At 41.0% G+C, this 21,568-nt stretch overlaps 1 protein-coding gene across 1 annotated transcript in view; it reads left to right on the forward strand.

Moving 5' to 3' along the window:
* The first annotated feature begins 2,258 nt into the window (after window positions 1-2,258).
* The window catches only part of BTNL9 (butyrophilin like 9), a 109,951-nt gene continuing 90,641 nt past the window's right edge, over window positions 2,259-21,568 (forward strand). The window contains 1 exon segment of the mRNA XM_012558689.1: window positions 2,259-2,660. Within this exon segment, the coding sequence (XP_012414143.1) occupies window positions 2,259-2,660 (402 nt within the window).

Here is a 21,568-nt window from a genome sequence, read left to right on the forward strand (position 1 = left end):
GGGCCTACCCACCTCCCGCAAAGACCGAGGCTACGTCCCCGGGCTTTGCGGACGCGGAACCAAAGCAGAGGGGAGGACGGGGCGCAATGCTCACGAGCGCTCCAGTGTAGTTCCGCTTCCGCTCCAGGGGGCGGTGTGCACCCGTTCTCACTAATGTAGTCGCCATGCACTCCGCGAGGGACGAGAGCCTGAGTTTTTTGTCGTTGCTCTCAATGGGATATTTCAGAATTAAACCGACATCAACGGGGCGGCTGTCGGCCACTGGGATTGAAATTCCTGTAGGATGAGGACAAACGCTTTCTGTGATCCTAGAGTCTTGACGCAGAAGCAAAAGGCTTATAGATATGGGTGATTTTGAAAATAAAACACAAAGAAATTCAAACATAAAGTTTATTCCGAGTGGTCATTCTGTATGCATGCAGGGAGATCATTTTGTTTCCAAAAACAAGTTGCTCAAAGTAGGCAAGTTACATTGGTTAAAAATAAATCTTTGAATTAGCTCAAAACAATAATATGATTGTTTCATGAGTTAATAAACAATTTGCGAATTGAGGAACGGTCAGTCTCCCTGCAAAAAGAGAAATGCTCCTGAGGATTGGAGATTTTACAAAAGCTTAAATACATTTTTTGCTTAATGAGTATACGTTTTTATGGTAACAAAGTACTTAATGATTATTGAGTCAGCATGTTAAAAAGTATCTCCTGAAATTTTGGCCTTTTACGTAGATCTTTTGAAATTAAAATTAAGGAAGCACAGACTTTTTCATTAAATCACGAGTTAATGCGTCTGTTATAAACTACCCTTTTTGAGCTAGAAAAGGCAAATTGACTATGTCTGGTAAGAAAGAAGTCAGTAGTTTTGCAGTTTTGATTCAAGCTTTTACTGTTAATTTTTGGGCTTGTGGGTAAGAGAAATCCCTGGAAATTAAGATTTCTGTTTTAAATATTTTTGACAGTGGCTATATAAAATTTTCATTTTCTGAATGATAATAATTGTAACTCTTAAGTTAAATCATACAAAAAAGTAGACTGAGAGAATATTTGCAACACATATAATATTGTATAAAGACTGTCTACAAATGAATAAATTAAAAATTAACAACCCAATAGAAAAATAGGCAAAAGATATGAACAGACAATTCATAGAAAAAGATGTACAAATGGCCAGTAAACATGAATACATGTTCATAGCTTGAATAATCAAAGAAATAAAAATTAAAATGAGATACCATTTTAATTTCCTAATCTCATCTAAGGAGATTAGCAAATGGTAAAGATTGATAGCAATAGTGACAATGAAAGTGGGGACGGGACTATTGGAGGGAGCATAAATTGTTGCTGACTTGGAGGGTAATTTGGTAATATTTATTTTTTGATAAATATTTTAAATGTTTTGATAAATATTAAAAAATATTACTATTTGATTAAGTAAGTCCACTTCCTGGAATAAATCCTACAGAAATAGTCACATATGTACCCAAAGATATGTATGAGAATCTTCTTTCCATATATCTGGAAAAGACCAATAAGGAAATAGCTAAATAATTTCTGGTACATCTGTGCAATGAAATCTTCTATTATCAACTAAAAGAACAAGAGGGATCCGTTTTCACCGACATGGAAAGCTGTCTGTAAAACAGTGAGGGAGAAAAGTAAGTCACAGAACTACACCTGTGGCATGCTCATTCTCTGTTTTTTGTTTTTGTTTTAAAACCAAAGCTATACATAAGTGGAGCCCTGGTGATTCAGTGGTTAAGCTGTTAACCAGAAGGTCGGCAGTTCAAATCCACCAGCTACTCCTTGGAAACCCTGTGGGGCCGTTTTACTCTGTCCTATCAAGTCACTGTAAATTGCAATCGACCGGACGGCAACTTTTTTTTTTTTTTTTTAAACAAACACATATATATCTGTTAGATACATTTGTACCTGCATAGAAAAAAGGTCTGGAACAATCAAGTGTTGACCTTTGGAAGGGGACAGCCTGGTGACTTTCACTCTTATCTCGTTCAGATCTCTCTTTTTGGAAGGTTTTCAATGAGTAAATATTGCCTTTGTAAAAACAAACAAATAAATAAGCAAGTAAGCGCCCGATGTTGCCCTCTTTCATTAGAATTTCCCACTCCTTCAGTTTCATTTTCCGCGTTTTTTTTTTTTTTTTCTGGAAAAGGAAAGACGCTACTGGAGTTATATTTGCTGTGGACCATCAAAGGCGTTGTCGGGCCCCTCAGGTCGCCCAGTCTCCGGTGGTCAGTGGCTGCATGTCTTTCCCCTTCTCAGAGCCGCGGGGTCGTCTGGCCCCCAGCTCCGATGAGCGGCCTAGGACTCTGCCCTCCCGACCCTGCGAAGCCACGGCCCCAGGATGCACTGGGAGGGAGCCGGAGCCCCAGCCACTAGGAGCCTGCTGTGGCCCCACTGTTCCGGCCAGCACGACCTGCTGCGGGCATCGGGGACCGTGCCGAGGCCGCCAGCAGAAGGTGGGGGCGCCGGGAGGCCTAGCCTCCGGGAGTCTGACCAGGGTCCTAGCAGGACGCAGGGGTCAGGAGCAAAGCAGGCTGCTCCGAGATTCTGTGGGCGACTGGACAGCAGGAGAGGAGACACCCGAACGCAGGGAGGTCCTGAGAGCGGCTGCGCGGCTGGGCGGGGGCGGGAATGGTCCTACCGTACGCAGAGGGAGATTTTTGCAAGGGGGGTCAGATAATAAAGAGCAGAGGGAAGAGGGTCCAGGGGGTTGTCTGGAAATACCTTTTGCCATCCGAAAACCAGGGATCCTATAGAAATGGCTGCTTCCAGGGCTGAAGAGGGAATGAGCCTGACACACCTTGTCATCCAGGTAGCAAGGACGCCAATGTCAATGATGAGTGGAACCAGCAAAAGGAATCGGGAGCCAGCTTGAAGCTCAGTGAGAATTAAGACTGCACTGGATGGAAATACATATCTTTAAATCCACGAATTCATAAGGGCACACGCACACAAAAGTCCAAACACTTCATTGCCCATCTATGGAGAATGCTAAGGAGCCAATTCATTATTCTGAAAACTGATAAAAGGAAAGAATTAAGTATTTATCTTGTACCTGAGTTATAACCAAATACTTGATGAGACATTTCCTTTATAAAAGTTTTCCCTATAACCAGTGGAGTAATGATGGAACATTGCCATCCCTAATTAATTGATGATCTAGGGGAAAACCAAAAATCAAACGAGCAAAAAACCCCTGAATCTGATCAAGTCTATATATCCAATGACCAATTTTCAGGAAATTAGGAACAGAGGAACACGTTGCACATACCACAGGGATTCAGTCAACAACATACAGACTGTGGGAAACTACTGGACAAATGCCTCAGTTTCTTAAAAACAATGTAAGGAAAAATAAAAGGAGAGGGAAGCTGTAGACTAAAAAACATTTAAGAGGTATAGCAACAATTATATTGCTTGGAATTTATTTGGATGTTGGTTAAACACACAAACTAAGTATATTACCTATTGTCTGTGTAAAACAATAGGGGAAATGAAAACAATCACTGGATAGTTGATGATACAAAGTAAATACATATACATGTTTTTTTTTAAAGAGATGAGAAGCCTCTTGGGGTTATTTTTTGAAAGCAACCTTTTTTAGAGATACACACTAACATATTTATGAATGAAATAATGTCTGAAGTTTGCTTCAAAATCACCTGGAGGCTTGGAAAAAAGTAGGTTGGAATTTAATGGTGCGAGATGGCTGGGGCTGTTCATTCTTGAAGCTGGTGATGGATACACTGGGGTTCATTACATTGTACTTTGTATATGTTTGAAGATTTCCAAACTGAAATTTAAAAACAAGCTGAGGGAAGGCAGGATTTAGGGGAGGAGCACACCTTTTCAGCCTCATCGCAGCGAGCCTTTCCTCAGGCAGCTAATGGAGGGTGCACAGCTAGGATCATCCTCAATCAGAAATGACAAGAGCACAAACCTGTCTGAAAATATTTTCTTTTGCCTTCATTCTTTTTTAAAATTATTGTTTTATATATATATACATATCCCAACATTTGTCAATTCAACAATTTTCACGTGCAATTCAATGACATTGATTACATTAGTCATGTACAACCATCACCAGTACCTATTGACAAGTTTTCCATCATCATAAACAGCTACTCAGTGCTTCCTAAATGATTCCCCTTTTCCTACCTCCCTCCTACACCTGGTAACCACTGATAAACTTTGGTGTCTATGCATTTGGCTATTCTAGATATTTCATATAAGTGGGAACATACAATATTTGTCCTTTTGTGACTGATTTACTTTACTGAGCATAATGTTTCCAAGGTTCATCCACGTTGTAGTGTGTATCAGAACTTCATTTTTTTTAAAGGCTGAATGACATTCCATTGTAAGTATATACTACAGTTTTCTTCTCCATTGATCTGTTGATGGACATTTGTGTTGTTTCCACCTTTTGGCTATAGTGCTGCAATGAACAGTGGTATAAAAACATGTTTGCATTGCTGCTTTCAAGTCTCTTACGAGGGGAATTGTTGAGTCATATGGTAGCTGTATGTTCAACTTTCTGAGGAACCACCAAATTGTTTTGCACAGTGGCTGTATCATTTTGCATTCCCACCAGCAATGAATGAGAGTTCCATTTTCTCCACATTCTTGCCAAAATTGGTTGTTTTCCATTTACTTTATTATAGCCATCCTGGTGGTAGTGAAGTGGTATCTCATTGCAGTTTTGATTTGCATCTCTGTAATGGCTAATTATGTTGAGCATCTTTTCTTGTGCTTCTTGCCCATTTGTATATTTTCTTTGGTGAAGTATCTATTTAAATCTTTGCCTTTTTTTTTTTTTTTTTGATTGGGTGATGTCTTAGGCTGGGTTGTCTAGAGAAGTAAAACCAGCAAAGCATATAAATGTCTATATATAGAGATTTATGTCAAGGAAATGGCTTACACAGTTGTAGAGGTTGGAACGTCCCAAGTCCATGGGTCAGGCTGGAGGCTTCTCCTGATTCACGTAGCCACAGGGGCTGGTGAACCCAAGATTGGCAGGTCAGACAGCAGGGCTCTTGCTCACAGGCTGTGAAGACCAACAAATCCCAGGACTTGCATGCAAGACCACAGATAAGCTGCTAGCTCAAGTCCCAAGAACGGGAGGTCAGACGAACAGGAGCCAGCTGCAGGATCCAGAGCAAGCAAAAGCCAGTGAGCCTTGCCAGAGAGTCCACCTATATTGGATGCAGGCCACCCCCAAAGAAACTCCCTTTCAGCTGATTGGCTACCCACAGTAGATCCCATCATGGAGGTGATCACATCATCATACAATTGCCAAACTACATCATAACTGCCAAACTACTGAGAATCATGGCCCAGCCAAGTTGACACACAACCTTAATGATCACAAGTGGTTTGCCTTTTTGTTAAGTTGTAGGAGTTCTTTATATATTCCGGATATTAAACCATTATCTGATACATAGTTCCCTTTTTTTTTCTCCAATGTATAGCTTGTCTCTTCTCTTTTTTGTTATTTTTTAAACAAAAATTTTTAATTTTGATGAGGTTCTATTTATCTATTTTGTCTTTCTTTTTTCCTTGTACCTATCATGTTGTATCTAAGAATCCATTGTTAAAAACTAGGTCCCGAAGAATACCCCTATGTTTTCTTCTAGGAGTTTTATGGTTTTAGTTTTCACATTTAGGTTCTTGATCCATTTTGAGTTAATTTTCATTTATGGTGTGAGGTATGAGTCCAGCTTCATTCTTTTGCAAGTGAACATAGAGTTGTCCCAACATCATTTTTTAAAGAGACTATTCTTTCTCCATTGCATGGACTTAGCACCCTTGTCAAAATTAATTGACTGTAGATGTATAGGTTTATTTCTGAACTCTAAATTCTATTCCAATGTTCTATGTCTTTATTATTTATTATCAATAAGTATTATTTATTTATTTATTATACCAGTACCAGACTATTTGTAGTATGTTTTATAATTGGGAAGTGTGAGATCTCCTGCTTTGTTCTTCTTTTTCAAGATTTCTTGGCTATTCAGGGCCCCTTGGAATAACATAAATTTGAGGACTGGTTTTTTGATTTCTAGAAAAAAGGCTCTTGGAATTTTAACAGGAATTGCATTGAATCAATAGATCGTTTTGCGTAGTTCTGACATCTTTACAATGTTAGGTCTTTGAATCTGTGAAAACAGAATGTCTTTCCATTTACTTGGGTCTTCTTTAATCTCTTTCAGCAGTGTTTTATAATTTTCATTGTATGTTTTTCACATCCTTGGTTAAATTTATTCTTGGGTATTTTTTTCTTTAAGATGCTATTGTAAATGGAATTGTTTTCTTAATTTCCTTTTCAGATTGTTTGTTGCTGGTGTGTATATGTGATGGTTAAGATTGCATGTTGTCGCTGCGGCGACGGTTGTCAGGACGGCGAAGACAGTAACCAACTGCACAACTCTTACAGAGAAGTGGGGCCAGGAGGGTCACTCTGAGGTGTCGACCCCTGCCTTCAGTCTCAGGAGTTTATTTATATTATAGTCAATACAGCAAGCAGTGAAGCAAATAACAGAACAATGAGCTTTGGGTGAGTAACAATAAGTTTCGGGCAAGGGAGAAGGAATTCAGGTAAACAAGCCAATCAGTAACAGGGCAATAGGTTTGGGAAAACAAGTCGTGCCTAATCTCATTCTTATCGCTGACAAGTCTCCAACACGTCGTATACAGCATAGAGGCCTGTGGGGGCTGCAGTTGTCAATAGTGCAGCCATGTTTAAATGGCATATATCCCACAGCATGTCAACTTGGCTGGACCATGATTCTCAGTGTTTATATGTGATCACTTCCATGACTGAATATGCTGTGAGTAGCCAATCAGTGGAAAGGGAGTTTCCTGGGAGAGTGGCCTGCATCTGAATATAAGCAGACATTCTGGCTTTTTGCTCTCTCTGGATCCTGTGGCTGCCCCCTGTTCCTCTGACCTCTGGTTCTTGGGACTTGAGCTGTCAACTTATCTGCTGAGCTTTGGATTCCTTGACCTTCACAGCCTGTGAGCAGAGCCCTGCTCTCTAACCTGATGATCTTGGGTTCGCCAGTCCCTGCAGCTACATGAATCAGGAGAAACCTTGCAGTCTTGCCTGCCAATCTTGGAATTGGTCAACCTTCACAACCTGTGAGCGTGAGCCCTGCTGTTTGACCTGCCGGTCTTGGGCTCACCAGCTTCTGCAGCTGCATGAATTGGGAAAGGCCTCTACCCTGAACCATGGACTTGGGACATTCTAGCCTCTATAATTGTGTGAGCTGTTTCCTTGATATAAATCTCTGTTTATATATTTATACGCTTTACTGGTTTTGCTTCTCTAGAGAACCCAGCCTAAGACATTTGGTACCGAGAGTGGCTCTAGAGAAACTAAATTGTAAGGATGAGTTTTCTAAATTGGTTCTCAAGTCTCGTTAGTCTTAAAGATGTTGATGACTCTGCTTCCAGCAGTAAAGAGGGCACTGCTAGTCCATGGTGTGAGGTGGTGATACAAATACGCAAAATATCACCACCAGTAGATCAGGTATTGGTAAAGACAAGGCTCAGGGTGAGCACATGTGTGGTATCTTTCTACAGCTTTGTCAGAATGAGAAGTATAAGGAAAGTGGTTGGTTTGTCCTGCTTTCACTAGACAAACTGGTGAAAGAAAGAGATGCACTGAGGGCTTCAGAGTGAAAGCTCAAGTACCGCATAAATGACCTCCAGGCTTCCACTTGTGCTTTGAAAGAAAGCCTTATTTCTTGTAGTAACAGAGCTGAAATGGCTGAAAACCAAACCCAGAGTCTTATTGAAGGAGTGTCTGAATTACAATGCCAGCTCAATTGCCAACCTCAAGAGGTGTCTGAAGTTAAAGTAAGGCATTGATTGGGAAGAAATGGGACCCTGAAACTTAGGATAGGGATATATGGGCAGATAACCAGGAAGCTGGGGACTCTGAGCCCCTAAATTCCATTGAATCACTCCTGCCAGCAGAACCACTTCCATCTGAGATTACTTCATGTTTGTCTGCTGAACCACCCTGCCCAGAAAAACCATTAGCCCCTCCACTCCCATCTAATGAGATTAGCCCTAGCCCAGCTGCTTCTAAAGATCTCTTGCCTGAGTCATTGCCTGGGCATCGCCTGAGGCAGATGCTTTACAAAACAATGCTGAATGTTCTCAAAACAATTCCACACTACTGGTTCTGGCTTCTAGACCTATAACTAGGCTTAAGTCCCAGTGAGCCACAAAAGGTGAAGTACAAAGTGTGACCCAGGAGGAGGTACACTACACTCCAAAAGAACTACTTGACTTTTCTAATACGTACAAACAGAAATCTGGGGAATATGTGTGGGAATGGCTATTAAGGGTGTGGGATAATGGTGCGAGAACATAAAGATGGATCAGTCTGAGTTTATTGATATGGGTACACTAAGCACAAATTGTTCATTCAGTGTTTCAGCTCAAGAAGTTAGGAAAGGATCTAATAGTTTATTTGGTTGGGTTGCTGAAGTGTGGATCACAAGGTGGCCTACACTAAATCAAGCTGAACTACCAGACCTGCCTTAGTATACTGTGGAAGAAGGTATCCAAAGGCTTAGGGGAATTGGATGCTAGAGTGGATTTATCAGGTTAGACCCACAGATCCACACGTGGAGTGCCCAGAGGACACACCTTTTACTACAACTGTGAGGAACAAATTTGTGAAGGGAGCTCCAGCATCCTTGAAGACTGCTGTGATTGCTATTTTACATAAGTCAGATTTGACAGTGGGAACTGCCCTAACTAAATTAAGACACTTACTACAATGGGGCTGATTGGACCCGGTGGTAGTAGGGGCCAAGTAGCTGCACCCAATTGACAAAGACGAGGTGGGCGTAGTTACTGTAATAGACAGCGGAGTCAAAGCACTAATCAGAATAGGCTGACTCTTATGGACTTACGGCATGGGCTACTTAGCCATGGTGTCCCTAGGAGTGAAATAGGAAATCTACTAAATATTTACTTGATCTGTACAAACAGATGAATTCTAGATCAGGTGAACAATAGTCTAACTTGAATCGCCAGAATAGAGAGACACAGTCCCTCAATCAATTCCCAAATTTGAGTGAGTTTGAAGACTCACAACCCCTTGAATGAAGGGGAGGCTGGGTCCCCTTGAGGAAGGACTCTAATACACTGCCAAAAATTTTTACTGTTAATCTTTCTCCCAGCCTTCCCCAAAGGGATCTATGGCCTTTTACAAGAGTGACTGTTCATTGGGGAAAAGGAAATAATCAGACTTTTCAGGGATTACTGGATACTGGCTCTGAACTGACACTAATTCCAGGAGACCCAAAATGTCACTGTGGCCCATCAGTCAAAGTGGGGGCATATGGAGGTCAGGTTGTTAATGGAGTCTTGGCTCATGTCCATCTCACAGTAGGTCCAGTGGGTTCCCGAACCCATCCTGTAGTGATTTCCCCAGTTCCAGAATGCATAATTGGAATAGATATACTCAGCAACTGGCAGAACCCCCACATTGGATCCCTGACAAATAGAGTAAGAGCTGTTACGGTAGGAAAAGCCAAGTGGAAGCCATTAGAACTGCCCCTACCTAGGAAAATAGTAAACCAAAGCAATACTGCATTCCTGGAGGGATAGCAAAAAGAATACTTCTGCCATCAAGGACTTGAAGGATGCAGGGATGGTGATTCCCACCACATCCCCATTCAACTTGCCTATTTGGCCTGTGCAAAAAACAGGTGGATCTTGGAGAATGACAGTAGATTATTGAAAACTTAACCTGGTGGTGACTCCAATTTCAGCTACTGTTCCAGATGTTGTTTCATTACTTGAGCAAATTAATACATCGCCTGGTACCTGCTGTGCAGCGATTGATCTGGCTAGTACCTTTTTCTCCATACCTGTTTCAAAGGACAACCAGAAGCAGTTTGCCTTCAGCTGGCAAGGCCAGCAATACACATTCACTTGCCTGCTTCAGGGCTACATCAACTCTCTAGCCTTATGTCATAATATAGTCTGCAGAGAACTTGATCCCCCTTGCCTTCCGCAAGACATCACACTGGTCCATTACATTGATGACATTATGCTGATTGGACCTGGTAAGGAAGAAGTGTCAATGACTCTAGACTTATTGGTAAAACACGTGCCTGCTAGAGGGTGGGAAATTATTCCCACAAAAATTCAGGCACCTTCCACCTCAGTGAAATATCTAGGGTCCAGTGGTGTGGGGCATGTTGAGACATTCCTTCTAAAGTGAAGGATAAGTTATTGCATCTTGCTGCTCCAACAACTAAAAAGGAGGCACAATGCCTAGTGGGCCTTTTTGGATTTTGGAGGCAGCATATTTCTCATTTGGATGTGCTACTTCAGCCTATTTATCAAGTGACTTGAAAACCTGCTCGTTTTGAGTGGGGACCAGAATAAGAGAAGGCTCTGCAACTGGTTCAGGCTGCTGTGCAAGCTGCTGTGCTGCTTGGACCATATGATCCAGCTGATCCAATGGTGTTTGAAGTGTCAGTGGCAGAGATGCTGTTTGGAGTCTTTGGCAGGCCCCTATTGGTGAATCACAACACAGATCCTTAGGATTTTGGAGCAAAAGCTCTGCCATCCTCTGCAGATAACTACTCTCCTTTTGCAAAACAACTTTCGGTTTGTTACTGGGCCTTAGTAAAGACTGAATGCTTAACCGTGGGACACCAAGTCACCACACAGCCTCAGCTGCCCATTATGAACTGGGTGTTGTCTGACCCACAGAGTCATAAAGTTGGATGTTCACAGCAGCACTCCATAATTAAATGGAAAATGTATATATGAGATCGGGCCTGAGCAGGACCCGAAGGCAGAAGTAACTTGCATGAGGAAGTGGCCCAAAAGCCCATGGTCTCCACTCCTGTCACATTACCTTCCATCTCCCAGTCTGTACCTATGGCCTCATGGAAAGTTCCTTATGATGAGTTGACTGAAGCAGAGAAAACTCATGCCTGGTTTACAGGTGGTTCTGTGCGATATGCTGGCACCACTCAAATGCGGACAGCAGCAACACTACAGCCCCTTTCTGGGACCTCCTTGAAGAACAGTGGTGAAGGGAAATACTCTCAATGGGCAGAAATTCAAGCAGTACACCTGGTTATTCACTTTGCTTGGAAGGAGAAATGGCCAGATGTGTGATTGTATACTGATTCACGGGCTATGGCCAATGGTTTGGCTGGATGGTCAGGGACTTGGAAGGAACATGACTGGAAAATTGGAGACAAGTATTTATGGGGAAGAGGTATGTGGATAGACCTCTCTGAATGGGACAAACAAGTGAAAATATTTGTGACTCATGTGAATGCTCACCAAAGGATGACCTCAGCAGGGGAGGATTTTAACAATCAAGTGGATAAGATGATGTGTTCTGTAGAAACCAGTCATCCTCTTTTCCTAGCTACTCCTGTCATTGCTTAATAGGTTCATGAACAAAGTGGCCATGGTGGCAGGGATGGAGGTTATACATGGGCCCAACAACATCGACTGCCACTCACCAAAGCTCACTTGGCTGCAGCCGCTGCTGACTGCCCAGTCTGCCAGCAGCAAAGACTAACACTGAGTCCTCGATATGGCACCATCCCTCGAGGTGATCAGCCAGCAACATGGTGGCAATTTGATTACACTGAACCACTTCCGTCATGGAAAGGGCAGCGTTTTGTCCTTACTGGAATAGACACTCTGGATATGGACTTGCCTTCCCTGCACACAATGCTGCTGCCAAAACTACCATCTGTGAACTTACAGAATGCCTTATCCACCATCATGGTATCCCACACAGCATTGCCTCAGATCAAGAGACTCACTTCACCGCAAATGAAGTGCGGCAGTGGGCCCATGTTCATGGAATTCACTGGTCTTACCATGTTCCCCATCATCCTGAAGCAGCTGGCTTGATATAACAATGGAATGGCCTTCTAAAGACACAATTATGGCACCATCTAGGTGGCAGTACCTTGCAGGGTTGGGGCAATGTTCTGCAGGAGGCTGTATATGTTCTAAACTAGCATCCAATATATGCTGCTGTTTCTCCTATAGCCAGGATTCATGGGCCCAGGAATCAAAGTGTGGAAATGGGAGTGGCAGCACTCACTATTACCCCTAGTAACCTACTTGCAAGATTTTTTCTTCCTGTCTCCACGACTTTATTCTCTGCAGGTCTAGAGAGGTCTTAGTTCCAAAGGGAAGAATGCTCCCACCTGGAGACACATCACTGATTCCATTAAACTGGAAGCTAAGAATGCTGCCTGGCCACTTTGGGCTCCTTATGCCTCTGGATCAACAGGTAAAGAAGGGAGTTATCATACTGGCTGGTGTGACTGACCCTGATTACTAAAAGGAAATTGGATTGATGTTACATAATGGAGGTAAAGAATAGTATTTCTGGAATGCAGGAGATTCTTTAGGGTGTCTCTTAGTACTACCATGCCCTGTGATTAATGTCAATGGAAAACTACAGCAACCCAATTCCGAGATGACTACTAATGACCCAGACCCTTCAGGAATGAAGGTTTGGGTCACCCCACCAGGCAAAGAATCACGACCAGCTGAGGTGCTTGCTGAGGGCAAAGGGAATACAGAATGGGTGGTGGAAGAAAGTAGTTCTAAATACCAGTTACAGCCACTTGACCAGTTGCAGAATCAGGGACTGTAATTGTTATGAGTATCTCTGCATCAAATATTTTTGTTTCCTTCTCTTATAAAATATAAAATGTAAACGGGGCTAGTGCATTTTTTGATTGTACATGTGTTAGTTGTATCATGTTAGGTGCAAGTATGACTTTCTAGTTGTCTTTATTCAGAGATTATGTATGGCTTAAAGAGATGTTTACATGTGCCAAGTTGACAAGGGGTGGATCGTGATGGTTAAGATTGTGTGTCGACTTGACTGGGCCATGATTCTCAGTGTTCATATGTGATCACTCCCATAATTGAATATGCTGTGAGTAGCCAGTCAGTGGGGGTGTAGCCTGCATCTGAATATGAGCAGATGTTCTGGCTTTTTGCTCTCTCTGGATCCTGTGGCTGCCTCCTGTTTGTCTGACTTCTGGTTCTTGGAACTTGAGCTGTCAGCTTATCTGCCGAACTTGGGATTTGTCGATCTTCACAGCCTGTGAGCAGAGCCCTGCTCTCTGACCTGCCAATCTTGGGCTTGCCAGCTTCTGCGGCTGCGTGAATTTGGAGAGGCCTCTACCTTGATCCATGGACTTGGGACATTCTAGCTTCTACAATCTCATGAGCTGTTTCCTTGATATAAATCTCTCTCTAAATATATTTATACTCTTTACTGGTTTTGCTTCTCTAGAGAACACAGCCTAAGACAGTATAGAAACCCAAATGTTTTCTTGTGTTGGCTTTACACCCTGCAAGTTTGCTGAATTCCTCTATTAGCTCTGGAAACTTTGTGGATTCTTTAGTATTTTCTATATATAAGATCATGTCATCTATAAATAGGGATAGTCTTTCTTCTTCTTTCCTGATTTTGATACTTTTTGTTTCTTTTTCTTGCCTTATTGCTCTGGCTACAACTTCCAGTACAGTATTGAATAGCAGTGGAGAGAAAAGGCTTTCTTGTCTTCTTCCTGACCTTAAGGGGAAAGCTCTCAATCTTTCTCCATTAAGTATAATGTTGGCTGTGGGTTTTTCATAAACACCCTTAATCATATTGAGGGATTTCCCTTCTATTCTTTGCTTGTTGAGTGTTTTCTTTTTTAATCATAAAAGGGTGTTGAATTTTTATTAAATGTCTTCTGCATCAATTGAGAGGATTGTGTGGGTCTTTTCCTTTGTCCTATTAATGTGGTTTATTACATTGATTGGTTTTCTAATGTTGAACCACCCTTGCATTTCTAAAATAAATCCCACTTGATCATGGTGTATAATTCTTTTAATATGCTGTTGGATATTGTTTTCTATTATTTTTTGAGGATGTTTGCATCTATATTCATAAGGGATAGTGGTCTGTAGTTTTCCTTTTTTGTGGTGTCTTTGTCTGGCTTTGGTATCAGAGTAATGCTAGCCTGTAGAACGAGTTAGAGAGTGTTGCTTCCTCCTCTGTTTTTTTGAAAGAGTTTGAGCAGGATTGGTGTTTTCCCCGTATAACAAAGAAAAACTAAAGCTGTTGCTGTTGAGTTGATTCCAATTCATAGCCACCATATAGGACAGAGTAGAACTGCCTCATAAGTTTTCCAAGGAGTGGCTGGTGGATTCGAACTGTCTACCTTTTGGTTAGCAGCTGAGCTCTTAACCACTGTGCCACCAGGGCTCCTTTCCCCCATAGTAAAGTTTTTTTTTCCTCTTTCACTGCTTTCAGTATTTTTTCTTTGTCTTTAGTTTTCAGAAGCTTGACTATTATATGTTTTAGTCTGGATTTCATGGGGTTTGTTTGGGGTTCACTAAGCTTCTTGAATTTGTAGTCTCATGTGATTTGCAAAATTTGGAAAATTTTCTGCCATTTTTATTTTCCAGTTCCACCGTCTTTCTCCTCTCCTTCTGGGACTCACATGACACAAATGCTAGCTTTTCTGTTATTGTTCCACTAGTCCCTGAATCTCTGTTCATTTGTTGCAGTCTATTTTCTTTCTGTTGTTCAGACTCAGTAATTTCTATTGTCCTATCTTCCAATTCATTGATTCTGTCCTCTTTCCCTCCATTATGTGGTTGAGTCCATACACTGAGTTTTTTTTTTTTTTTTATTTTGGCTATTGTACTTTTCAATTCAAAAATTTCTATTTGGTTCTTCTTTATATATTCTATTTTTTTGCTGAGATTTTCTGTTTTTTAATTTGTTTGAAATAAGTTAGTAATTCTTCTTTGAAACATTTTAATGATCGCTGCTTTAAAATCTTTGTCAGATATTCTAACATCTCTGTCATCTTGATATTGTATTTTTTCATTCAAGTTGTTATTTTCCTGGTTCTTAGTATGAAGAGAGATTTTGAATTAAAATCCAGAAATTTAGGGTATTATGTTCTGAGACTCTGAATCTTAGTTTAACTTTCTGTTTTAGCTGGCTTTCTCTGACACAGTGCTGGTGGGGGACATGTCAACTTATTACTACCAGGTGGAAATAGAAGTCCAGATTCCCCACTCAGTCTCCATTGACACCCAAGATGGGGAGGAGCTCCTCATTACTCCTGGGTAGGGGTGGGGGTTCTGGGCTTGCTCCCCAGTAGGCCTCTGCTGACATTACTCTAGCTGGGAGAGGTAACAGTGCCTCCTTATTGCTTCCCAAGTGGCCTCCATTGAAATCACAGGGGATGATCTCATTACTGCTGGACAGTGGTGAAAGTCCTGACTCTCCACTAGGCCTTCTCTAACACTATTCCAGCAGGCAGGGTGAAGGGTCTTTCATTATTGCTGGACGTGGGCTCCACTGATGGGGGGTTAAGAGGCAGGGGTCATTACCAGCCTTCTCTGACATTGCACCCATGGAGAGTTTGGTCCACCTCATTACAGCCTGCTGAGAGTGAAAGTCTAGATTCCTCACTTGGCCTTTGTTGGCATGGGTGGGGATGGAGCCACAGTTTTTTTCTGTGGTGTTTGGCTGGAGTACAGTGGTTCTTGCTTAAGTGTTTTCTGTCTTGCTAGACTGCCTCTTTCCTGGTCCTTTGTTTGGAAAGAGACTTGTTGAGACTTTATGTTTTTGGGTCTGTACCTGTTGGGTTTCTAGGCTGCTGACTTCTCCATTCAGAGCCTAGTGATGCAGCAGATAGCAAGGGCTGAATGAATACACAAACCCAGTTTGCTTCTCTTCATACAGCACTTGACGCTGATGACCACTATTCTCTTTTGAAATCTTCTCCTCTCTTCAATTAATTAATCATATGATGGTCTGAAGAGCTCATCACCTTGTAGTCACCTTCTGTAGCTTCTGTCCTTCAACTTGGCTCCAGCTAAGAGGCTGTTGTTCTCCAAGATTAAATTCTTATTTCTCTAAAACTGTATTCCAACAAATTTGAAAACATAGAGGATATGGACAAATTATAGAAACAACTACCTACCTAAGCTAATATAAACCAAGGTAAAAAATCTGAACAGACCTTAACAAGAGAAGAGATTGAAAAGGTAATAAAAAAAAAAAAAAAACTTCCAACAAAAGAAGTCCTGGCCCAGATGGCTTCATTGGAGAATTCTACCAAATATTCAGAGAAGAGCTCACATCAGTGCTATTCAAACTATTTCAGAACATAGAAAAGGAAGGGATTCTTCTGAATTCATTCTATGAAATGAGCATAACCCTGATACCAAAACCAGGCAACGACACCACAAAAAAAGAACATTACAGACCAATATGTCTCATGAATATAGATGCAAAAATTCTCAACAAAATTCTAGCCGATAGAATTCAGCATCATATCAAAAAAAAAAAAAAAAAAATACACCACGACCAAATGGGATTCATATCAGGTATGAAAGGATGGTTCAACGTTAGAAAATCAATCCATGTAATCTACCACATAAATAAAACAAGACAATCACATGATCATCTCAATCGATGCAGAAAAGGAATTTGATAATGTCCAACATCCTTTCCTGATAAAAACTCTCAATAAATTAGGAATAGAAGGGAAATTTCTCAACATAATAAATGGCATCTATACAAAACCAACAGCCAAAATCATTCTCAATGGAGAAAGGCTGAAAACACTCCCCCTGAGAATGGGAACAAGACAAGGATGCCCTTCATCATCACTCCTATTTAACATTATGCTGGAAGTCCTAGCTAGAGCAATAAGGCAAGAAAAAGAAACAAAGAGCTTCCAAACTGGTAAGGAAGAAGTAAAACTATCCCTATTTGCAGATGATAAGATACTATACATAGAGAGTTCTAAAAACCCCACAAGAAAACTACTGGAACTAGCAGAAAAATTCAGCAGATAGCAGGATACAAGATCAACATACAAAAATCAGCTAAATTCCTATATATCAATAAAGATAACTATGGAAAGGAAATCAGGAAAACAATTGCATTTATAATAGTCCCTAAAACATAAAATATTCAGGAATAAATCTAAACATGGATGTAAAAGACCTATACAAAAAAACTACAAAACACTACTGCAAGAAACCAAGAGACCTACATAAATGGAAAAACATACCATGTTCATGGATAGGAAGACTCAACATTGTGAAAATGTCAATTCTACTCAAACCAATCTACAAATATAATCCCTATCCAAACACTAACAGCATTCTTTAAAGAGATGGAAAAGCTAGTCATCGACTTTATATGGAAAGGAAAGAGACCTCAGATAAGTAAAGCATTACCGAAAAAGAAGTACAAAGTAGGAGGCCTTGCACTACCTGACCTCAGAACCTACTGTACAGTTATGGTAGTCAAAACAGCCTGGTACTGGTAAAACGACAGACACATTGACCAATGGAACAGAATCGAGAACCCATATGTAAATCCTTCTACCTGTGGCCACTTGATCTTTGACAAAGGCCCAAAGTTCATTAATTGGGGAAAAGACAGTCTTTTTAACAAGTGGTGCTGGCAAAACTGGATGTCCATTTGTAAAAAAAAAAATGAAATAGGACTCATACCTCATACCATACACAAAAACTTATTCGAAATGGATCAAAGACCTAACTATGAAACCAAAAATTATAAGGATCATGGAAGAAAAAATAGGGTCAACATTGTTGTTGTTAGGTGCCATCAGGTCAGTTCCGACTCATAGCAACCGTCATGAATTGAATTGTGTTGCCCAAAAATATCGGCCAACTTGGCGGGGTCATGATTCCCAGTATTATAGGCTTGTTTATCATATCATCTGACGTGATTTTCCTATGTGTTGTAAATCCTATCACTATGAAGTAATGAGATGGATTAGTGGCAGTTATCCTGATAAGATCAACAAGATTAGATAATATCTTAAGCCAATCTCTTTTGAGATATAAAAGAGAGAAGTGAACAGAGAGACATGGGGACCTCCTACCATCAAGAAAGCAGTGCTGGGAGCAGAGTGCATCCTTTGGACCTGAGGTTCCTGCACTGAGATGCTCCCAGACCAAGGGAAGACTGATGCATCACAAGGACCTTCCTCCAGAGCTGACACAGACAGAAAGCCTTCCCCTGGAGCTGATGCCCTGAATTTGGACTTCTAGCCTACTGGAATGTGAGAGAATAAACTTTCCTTTGTTAAAGCCATCCACTTGTGGTATTTCTATTATAGCAACACTAGATGACTAAGACAGCAACCCTACAAGACAGAGTAAAACTGCCTCATAGAGCTTCCAAGGAGTGGCTGGTGGAATGAACTACTGACATTTTGATTAGCAGCTGTTCTTAACCACTACACCACCAGGGCTCCTGTACTAGGTGCCCTAACATATGGCATAAACAGGATATAAAGCATAATTAACAATACACAAACACTAGAAAATAACCTAGATAACTGGGATATTCTAAAAATTAAACACTTACACTCATCAAAAGACTTCATCAAAAGAGTAAAAAGAGAACCTACAGACTGTGAAAAAAATATTTGGCTATAACAAATCCAACAAAGGTCTAGTCTCTAAAATCTATAGGAAAATCCAACACCTCTACAATAAAAAGACAATCCAATTAAACAACGGGGAAAGGATATGAACAAACACTTCACCAAAAAAGACATTCAGGTGGCTAACAGACAAATGAGGAAATACAATCACTAGTAATTAGAGAAACGCAAATCAAAACTACAATGAAATACTATCTCACCCCAACACTACTGGTACGAATCAAAAAACAAAAACAAAAACGGAAAATGACAAATGTTGGAGAGGTTTTCAGGGAGTTTGGAACTCTTATGCACTGCTGGTGGGAATGTAAAGTGGTATAACCATTTTGGAAAATGATATGGTGCTTCTGTAAAAAGCTAGAAATAGAAATATCATATGATCCAGCAATCCCGCTCCTAGTGTCATGGATTGAATTGTGTCCCCAAAAAATGTCTGTCAGCTTGGCTGGGTCATGATTCCCAGTATTGTATGATTGTGGACCATTTTGTAATCTGATGTGATTTCCTTATGTGTTGTAAATTCAATCACTATGATGCAATAAGATGGATTAGTGGCAGCTATACTGATGTGGTCTACAAGATTAGATAGTGTCTTAAGCCAACCTCTTTTGAGATATAAAAGAGAGAAGTGAGCAGGGACACACAGGATCCTCATACCACCAAGAACGCAGTGCCGGGAGCAGAGCGTGTCCTTTGGACCTGAGGTTCCTGCGTAGAGAAGCTCCCAGACCAAGGAAAGATTGATGACATGGACCTTCCTTCAGAGCCAACAGAGAAAGCATTCCCCTGGAGCTGATGCCCTGAATTTGGATTTGTAGCCTTCTGGACTGCGAGAGGATAAGCTTCTCTTTGTTAAAACAATCCACTTGTGGTATTTCTGTTATAGCAGCACTAGATGACTAAGACACCTAGAAATATATCCTAGAGAAATAAGAACGGTCACACAAATAGACATATGCACACCCATGTTCATTGCAGCATTATTCACAATAGCAAAAATTTGGAAACAACCTAAGTGCCTATCAACAGATGAATGAGTAAATAAACTATGGTACATACACACAATGGAATACTATGCAATGAAAAAGAAAAATGATGAATGTGAAACATCTCATAACATTAATGAATCTGGAGGGTATTATGCTGACTGAAATAAGTCAATTACAGAACTACAAATACTGTGTGAGACCGCTATTATAAAAACACAGAAAGAAACAATCTTTGATTGTTACTAGGGAGGAGACGTGTGGGGAGGGAAAAACAATGACTAGATAGTAGATAAGTGGTAACTCTGGAGAAGGGTAAGACAGTACACAGTACTGGGGAGGTCAGCACAACCTGACCAAGGCAAAGTCATAGAAGCTTCACAGACAAACCCAAGTGCCCTGAGAGACAGAGCTATTGGGATGAAGGCTGGGGACCATGGTCTCGGGGGACATTAGCTCAATTGGCATAGCATAGTCTATAAAGAAATAGTTCTACATTTGACTGTGGTGGGTAGCAATTGGGGTCTCAAAAGCCTGTGAGGGGCCATCAAAGTGCATCTACTGGTCCCATACCAGAGGGAACAAAGGAAAATGAAGAAGACCAAAGACACAAGGGAAATATTAGTCCAAGGACTAATGGACCACAACTACCATAACCTCCACCAGGTTGAGCCCAGACCAACTAGATGGCACCTAGCTATCACCACTCACTGCTCTGGCAGAGATCACAATAGAGGGTCCCAGACAGAGTGGGAGAAAAATGTAGAACAAAATTCAAATTTGTAAACACACACACACACACACACACAAGACCAGATTTGCTGGTCTGACAAAGACTGGAGAAACTCTGAGAGTATGGCCCCCAGACCCCCTTTTAACTCAGTACAGAAGTCACTCCTGAGGTTCACCCTTCAGCCAAAGACATATACCACACACACAATAACACACATGAGGAATGGGCTTCATAGTTCAATTCATGAATAGGAGACTAATGGGCACATCAGCCCAAAAGCAAAGATGAGAAGGCAGGAAGGGACAGGAAAACTTGACAAATGAAAACAAGGAACCCAGGGCGGAGAAGGGGAGAGTGTTGACACATCGTGAGGTTGGCAACTAATGTCACAAAACAGTTGGTGTATTAACTGTTTAATGAAAAACTAATTTGCTCTGTAAACTTTCATCTAAATCACAATTTAAAAAAAAAAAGTTAATTCTTGGTTCTCAATTCTTCCTGTTTTAAGCTCTTTCTCCAGGTGAGTTTGCCTATTCCCAAGGTTTCAATCATCATGTTGGCCAATGACTCCTCAATCCACATTTCCAACCGCTCCCTGGAAACTTCTTCCTGAATATTAGTGACTACTTCAAACACAAAATGCATGAAACAGGGTGTATTCATTTCTTGCTACCAAAACAAGGGACCACAAATTTAGCAGCTTAAGCAAAACAAATTTATTATCCAATAATTCTGTTGGCAGAAGTCTAACACAGGTCTCATCAAGGAGTTGGCATGGTTGTGTTCCTTTCTAGAGGCTCTAGCGGAGGACCCATTTCTTTGCTCATTCAGTTCCTTGTGAATGCAAGACTGAGATCCTGGTTTCCTTTCTGGCCGTCAGCTGAGGGTCATTCTCAGCTTCTAGCAGAAACCCACATTCCTTGTTTTGTGGCCTCCTTCCTTCATTTTCAAAGCCAGAAATGTTTTGAATCTCTCCTTCTTCTTCAGCGCTATCTCTCTAACCCACTTAAAATTTTTTATTATTTTGGGAAATATATATAACAAAATATTCACCATTTTAACCATTTTCAAGTGTACAAGTCAGTGACATTAATCACATTCACTATGCTGTGTAATCATCATCACTATCCATTTCCAAATGTTTTTCATCATCACAAATGGAAACTCAGCACCCCTTAAGCAGTAAGTCTCCACTCATCCTTCCCTCGCCCCGTGGTAACCTCTAACAAACTTTTGTCTCTATGCATTAGCCTATTCTAGATATTTTATATAAGTGGGATCACACAATATTTGTCCTTTTG

This window comes from Trichechus manatus, unplaced genomic scaffold, assembly GCF_000243295.1.
Source record: "Trichechus manatus latirostris isolate Lorelei unplaced genomic scaffold, TriManLat1.0 scaffold00181, whole genome shotgun sequence".
Lineage (NCBI taxonomy): Eukaryota > Metazoa > Chordata > Mammalia > Sirenia > Trichechidae > Trichechus > Trichechus manatus.